Source organism: Vanacampus margaritifer, chromosome 14 (assembly GCF_051991255.1).
Source record: "Vanacampus margaritifer isolate UIUO_Vmar chromosome 14, RoL_Vmar_1.0, whole genome shotgun sequence".
Taxonomy (NCBI): domain Eukaryota; kingdom Metazoa; phylum Chordata; class Actinopteri; order Syngnathiformes; family Syngnathidae; genus Vanacampus; species Vanacampus margaritifer.
This window is the reverse complement of record NC_135445.1, coordinates 18,493,860-18,501,335: the sequence shown is the minus strand read 5'-3', so window position 1 is coordinate 18,501,335 and position 7,476 is coordinate 18,493,860. Positions and strand designations below refer to the sequence as shown.

Here is a 7,476-nt window from a genome sequence, read left to right as displayed (position 1 = left end):
CCAAATAAAACGATTGGTTAAGTTGAAAGTCGGGGTTATGCCATAGGGGAGAAAGCCCACAGGGCTCCACTTGGGCTTTCAGTCAGGGTGGCGGAAATCATTGGGTTTTTAAAACAATTATGTCGCTTAATCGATGTTGTAATAAAGAGTAAATCTAGAAGTCTGAGGTTATTACAATCCTTCTGTTCTCGTTCCAGCCAACAGTTAGTATCTCTGTTGGGTTGTGCCCATAGAATGATATATTGTAGCTGGTTAGCTATATAGTAGTGCATAAAATTTGATGCCTCTAGACCACCTTTGGATTTACTTTTCTGAAGAGTAGATAGACTAATCTTTGCTTTTTTTTTATTCCAGTAAAATTTTGTAACGGCTGAGTCCAACAACTAGTACCAGTTAGCCGTAGGTTTAAATGGAATCATTGAGAAAAAATTGTTAATTTTGGGTAAAACTTTAATTTTAATGGTGGCTATTCGTCCTATTAGAAAAATAGGAAGATTATTCCAGCGCTCCAAGTCACTATAAATTTTGTCCAGAAGTGGAGTAAAGTTTAAATGAATTAAATCAGTTAATTTAGGTGAGATTTTTATGCCTAAGTATTTTAAATTAGCTATAGGAAATGAGTAGTGTGGGTCATGGCTTGCAGGGTTCCATTAATTTTCTGTAATAGATAGAAGTGTTGATTTTGTCCAGTTAATAGAATAATCTGATTACTGTGAGAATTTAGTTATTAAGTTAAATACTTCCCCTAACGAAATAGCAGGCTTTTCTAAATAAAGTAAAATATCATCGGCATATAGATTAATTTTGTGTTCTGTTACCCCAGAGTGAATTCCTTGAATCCTTCTTTCCTCGTGTATGGCTAATGCAAGTGGCTCAATAAATATTGCAAATAATAAAGGGGACAGTGGGCATCCCTGTCTTGTGCCTCTCTGTAGAGTAAAACTCTGAGATATAATCCCATTAGAAGTAACTGTAGCTTTAGGAGAATCATATAATACTGACACCCAGTGAATAAATGACATCCCAAAGCCAAATTTATTTAATACAGCAAAGAGGAAGGACCAGTTAACTTTGTCGAAAGCTTTTTCTGCATCGAATGATATAATAACTGCCTTTTTATCATGCCGCTGTGACATGCTAATAAGGTTAAAGAGCCTCCTAATATTATTAGTAGAGTGACGATCTTTAATAAAGCCTGTTTGGTCGCTATGAATGATTGTCGAGATTACTGTTTCTAGTCTAGATGTGAAAGCCTTAGTGATAATTTTAATAGTGTTAATTATGAAATCGGACGGTAACTTGATGGAAGGGTGGGGTCTTTTTCTGGCATTAATAAAAGTTGAATTGCTGCTGTATTCATGTGTGGGCGTATGTAACCATTAGTTTTAATTTCTGTTACTACTCTTAAGAATAGTGGAGCAAGCATTAACCAGAAGTGCTTAAAAAATATAGCCGGATAACCATCCGGGCCAGGTGCTTTGCCATTAGGCATACTATCTAGAGCACTGTACAACTCGTTTATAGTGGCGCATCTAACATGATAAGTATTTTTAACAAAGATGCTAAAGCGCATAGTAGATTCAGGTTTTCTCCAGCTGGAATAAAAATGTTTAGGATTGAATATTAGTTGCCATTACATTTACACACAGTTACATGTTACCTGCTAAAAAAATTAGTTAGTATTGTAATCCAAGTGACATATTAAAGTAATTTAACTTGATTACTTTGGATTCCTCAAATACTGAGTATGCTCATGAAGTCAATATAAAAATAAATATCACTACAATTTATATTTCTATACAGTGCGCCCCTGCTATTTGCTCATGATAGGGACCCGGGCTGCCTACCAATAGCAAAAATCCTTGTATAATTGGCAACCATTTGAAAAAATATTTATGTGTATATATATATATATATATATATACATATACACACAGTATAGAAATATATATATACACATACATATATATACATGTACATATATATATACACATACATGTGTATATATATATATATATATATACATACAAACATGTATATACATATACATACATGTATACATATATATACATACATGTATATACATTTGTATACATGTGTATATATATACACATACATACATGTGTATATATATATACATACATGTGTATATACATACGTATACATACGTATATATACATACATACGTATATATATACATACGTATATATATACATACATGCATACGTGTATATATACATACATACGTATATATATATATATATACATACATACATACGTATATATATACACACATACGTATATATATATACATACATACGTATATATATACACATACGTACATATATACATACATACACACATATATATACACACACACACATATATATATATATGTATGCATGTATATATATATATATATATATATATATATATATATATATATATATGCATATGTATGTGTATATATATATGCCTATGTATGTGTATATATATATGCCTATGTAAATTTTTACCGATACTTTTTTTTTTTTAAGGTGCAATTTTTCTTTCCCCCCCACCCAGGTACAAATCACGACTTTTACAAATACAAATTTAAAAAAAAATTCCTTCAGGTACAAGTTACTTTTTTTTTTTACCACCATGGGAAAAAGTATGACTTGGATGGACAGTCAAAAATACATAGCTAACTTCCTGTACATTTTAGGATATGGCTAGGATATTAGGATTTAGGATATTTCACCAACTTTATTTATGTGCGTCTCAGAGTGCTACACATGCCTGCCAATAATCATAGTCCTTGGTCAAACCTGCTGGGATTGGTTTATATTTTTCCACACTGGGGGCGCTATAGAGCCATGTTGTAATGGCAACTTCATAACATAAAATTTTTCGCCGGGCTGGAAGAATGTGGAAAGTTTGGTGAGTTTTCGGACATGTTTAAGTCCCGCAAAAATGCGATGGTTTGCGTCGCTGCTTGGGCCCTATGAGAAATTTGTGTCTGTGATGATGACACTATGCAAACCGTAGCTTTCTGATGTATCTGACTTTGACTTGCGTTGCTGTATTTCTTCAGATAATTCAAGCTATAAACACACACAAAATACAAAACGTACATTTGAATATACGCATCTCAATCATTTTAAGAACACACGATGATTTGAATCACCAAGGTTACAAACAATACATACACTTGTACCTTTAGAATTTAAGTCACAAGGCTTTACTCACTCTGATTTGAGAATATATTTGGGTTAGAAAAACTTTCGGCGCTCTAAAGAGGCTCTATACGGAGCTGTTAGCAGCACTGTGTGTCATTTAATCATAATAATAATAAAAAAAACTTCTGTACTTCAATCCAATATAACTTGTGTCTAACTGAAAAAACATCATGCATGACGTTACAGCAGCTTGCATTAATGAAACCATGAAGACTTCTAGAACCATAGGATTATAGAATTAAAAAAAAAAGGCTTTTAGCATTTCATCACTCAGCTGTAAAATGCAATTTACATACAGCATACAAAATTATTATTTTTCTTGGTTAAAAAAAAGCAACATTTCCTTCCTCCCCTTTACAGTGCATTGAAATAAATCACTTCAGCGTAAATGATAACTTGGAATAAATACTAATATTCCATTTACAGACTTATGTTTTTTTTGTCACTTTAATACACATTTAATATACTGTTTATGTATGTTTTTCATGTACTGAACCCTCCATGAATGCTGTCACTGACTAGAAATATCTCTTTCTAACAGGACTTTCATATGTAATGGAAATCCTGCTGAAGACATGAGTCTGTCGGCAGAAGAAGAAGAGTAGCGTCCTTCATCTACATCCTTCTCCTCTTCCTCATATTTTTCTCTTGGGTCCTCCAACAGCAGCTTCAGACGATTGAGGTGATGCAGAGCCCTGGGAGTGGAAACTATGTTTTTAAATTAATTGATTTACAATGGTTATAATTGCATTTTTAATCAGTTACATACAATGTGTATCAGCTCATTAATTTTATGGAAAGGGAACAATTAACATTTTTGAGTTTTTTCATTTTAACGTGCAGTTAGCTGAACAGAATTTGTAGCATTGCATGTGTGTACTGAAATTAAAATGTGGTACTAAAAGCTAAAGATCAGTGATTGCTAAATGGCTCATGATATTTGCAAAGCCATGGCTAGGAGAGTGATTGAAATGAAAAAGGCTCTATAATTAGACCATAAGGCAAATTAACTGGACACAATAATTCAACTTGTTAGAGAAGTTTGTATAAGAAAGTGGAATTTTTTTACTACTAAACACAGTATTAAGTTTTCAGTAGACTTAGAGCAGTCTGGAACAGCAGATGCACATTTAACACTACACAAAATGTTACAGTAGCGCTGCCATGCTGTTATAGAAGTAGAAACACATGATCACAGACACACACACAACTCGACTATCAGGCCATCGCTTACAACTACTAGAAAAGCTTTTCTATAGGAAAAGCGTGTTACCAAAATAAGTTATCATATGTTTACAATGCCTTGAAAACAAATGACATTTTATTCATTATAATATTGCAGATCCAAATCTGCCATTTTGATATGAAGGGAATGTTAATCAGCAATATTTTTTTGAAAATTATTATTATTTTATCTAATGACTCAATGTGGGAATTATGATTGCCATATTCACCTTTGTAGTGATGGTGCACCAGATAAACCCTGTTCTGCTTCACTTTTAGGCCTCTGCAATACAAATATACAATGGAATACTGAGTGGTTAAGAAACAAGGTCTGCTTTTGTCTTTTTAGGAAATCACACTAAAGCAACAAAATATACCAACCAATCACATTATCATCCCTACACTCGAATGAGATCCAATACAAGCTATATCTTAAAAGTGTGATTATAATGCTTATTTTTGAGTGGTACTGTCAGAGAAGTATTTGTTTAACAGTTTATTAAGATGTATCATACAAACAATTGAGCCCAATTGTACCTACATGAGGTAACCATTTTTAGTTTTTGTTTTTTTTACAGGCAGCTCTCAGTATTGCTCAGTTAACACCTTTCTGTGTCAAACAAAATTTGCAATAATGGTACATCTTGTATGCTGTGAACTACCAACCTCCCTTCAAGGCACAACACAGATCTTGTATTGGATCTCATTAGAAGCAAGAGAGCAAGAGGCGCTATTGTGTCGGTGCATAGCAATTGTATCAAAATAATCATTTTCAATGGTACACTGGCTTGCTATAATGTGAATAGTGTCTTTGAAATTGTCATGGCAAGCCCTTATCCGCTACTTTAACCCTATAGAGCCAAACGCATCATATTAAATACAAGACATTTTGAGCCCTCTCTTTGAGTATAATTTTTTCCCCCCATTAAAACCCTGATGTATATGATCTGACACACATGCATTGCATGGAAAATCCATTAGAGGGCAGTATCACCCAGGTGATGGCTTTTCCAGCGACCTTGCAAGATCGACCCAATTGCGAAAAGAGAGACACCAATATGTATACGTTTTTGCCCATTGCTTGAACACATTTTGCATAATTTGGCTCACTGTGTCAAAACTAATATAAGACACAATATAGGGAAATAAACCATTCACGTCTATGCCAAATTGAAACTCTGCTATCAAACCTAACAATCCTTTGTCAAAATGTCATTCTGATGACAAAATGATACCCACTTGCATCATATGAACACATTCTCAGGTCAGCAGCACCACACTAGTCTACTTTATATGAAACAAAGCAGTCTTTTTTCACTTTTTAAAATTCACTTCCAAAGAAGGCACTTTTTCACAACCAAAAGCTGAAATACTCTATACAAAATCATTACTTTCCAGTAGTGTCTTTTCCAGTGGAGTTAAAGAAAAATAGAAACTTCACTGCAAACACAGAAAAACACAACTGTGTGCAAGTGGGCTTATGGATCATGACGTCTGTTGGGGTGTGGCCACAGGATCTCATCAACATCACAATCAATGTCTTCTCTAGTTAAACAATGGGGAAAATATCCCCTTGTGTCCCAAATCCATCCTTGGATTGACCTTACCCTTAATGTCTCCACAGGCCCGTTCCATTGCCTGCAGAAGAGGCATACGGACGGGCATGTGGTCATATACATGCCATCTCCAAGCAGAAAGTTATTCTATAAGATTTAGAAATGGTGATTATTCTATAAGATTTAGAAATGGTGACTAAGGGGGCAAGTACACAACCTCATATTGATCAATGTTGGTGAACCATTTCTGGATCAAAGCAGCCCGTTAGAAACTAACATTATCCCAGACAACAATAAACCTCTGGTCTATCCTGTATCACTGAATCATGAAATGCATCTAGAAATGTGATTATGTGTTGTGCATTGAAAGGACCCAGTTTGGCATGATGGTGCAGTAGCCCTTGAAAATTAATGGTGGCACACAATACAATATTTTCCTCACGCTGTCCCAGCACGTGCACAATTGCCCTTTATATATATATATATATATATATATATATATATATACGTATATATATGTAAATACTTTACTCAACACTCACAAAGTATAGAGAACCACTCCATCCCAACACACAGGTACCCCCTCTAGCTTGCTGAATGTATCATTGTGGTCCATGCTTGCAAACTTCTCAAAAAGGCTTAATTAAGTACTTTTTTGTAGCGGGCTGATCGGTGTTCAATTTTGTAAGCAAGTGTTTTCATGTGTGTATCTATGTATTTACAATTAAACAATTTGTGTTATATTTTGAATAGATGTGCTTTCCCAATGGTGCCCTTCGATTTCATTTTCGAACCAAGTGTCTTATGTATGAAATAGTGTATACAGTCGTGGCCAAAAGTTTTGAGAATGACAAAGTATTGTTTTTCACAAAGTTTGCTGCTTCAATGTTTTTAGATCTTTTTGTTAGATGTTACTATGATATGCTGAAGTATAATTACAATAATTTCACAAGGTGGCAAGGTGCTCCATCATGCTGGAAAAGGAATTGTTCGTCACTAAACTGTTTATGGATGGTTGGGAGAAGTTTCTCTCGGAGGATGTTTTGGTACCATTCTTTTTTCATGGCTGTGTTTTTAGGCAAAATTGTGAGTGATCCCAGTCCCTTGGTTGAGAAGCAACCCCACACATTAATGGTCTCAGGATGCTTTACTGTTGGCATGACACAGGACTGATGGTAGAGCTCACCTTTTCTTCTCCAGACAAGCATTTTTCCAGATGCCCCAAACAATCGGAAAAGGGATTCATCAGAAAAAATTACTTTACCCCAGTCCTCAGCGGTCCAATCCCTGTACCTTTTGCAGAATATCAGTCTGTCCCTGAAGATTTTCTTGGAGAGAAGTGGCTTCTTTGCTGCCCTTCTTGACACCAGGCCATCCACCAAAAGTCTTCGCCTCACTGTGCGTGCAGATGCACTCACACTTGCTTGCTGCCATTCCTGAGCAAGCTCCACATTGGTGGTGACCTGATCCCGCAA

The 7,476-nt window shown here is 34.9% G+C and overlaps 1 protein-coding gene across 3 annotated transcripts in view; it reads right to left on the bottom strand.

Moving 5' to 3' along the window:
• Positions 1 to 2,804: 2,804 nt before the first annotated feature.
• c14h18orf54 (chromosome 14 C18orf54 homolog) overlaps positions 2,805 to 7,476 on the bottom strand; it is a 28,507-nt gene continuing 23,835 nt past the window's right edge. For 2 of the 3 annotated variants that reach the window (XM_077543023.1, XM_077543025.1), the window contains 2 exons: positions 4,676 to 4,728; positions 2,805 to 3,916 (listed from right to left, as the gene is read on the bottom strand). In XM_077543023.1, the coding sequence (XP_077399149.1) occupies positions 3,733 to 3,916; positions 4,676 to 4,728 (237 nt within the window). In that variant the 3' untranslated portion in view covers positions 2,805 to 3,732. Of the gene's footprint in view, positions 3,930 to 4,675; positions 4,729 to 7,476 lie in introns of all 3 variants that reach the window. The other variant, XM_077543024.1, reaches the window with a different exon arrangement.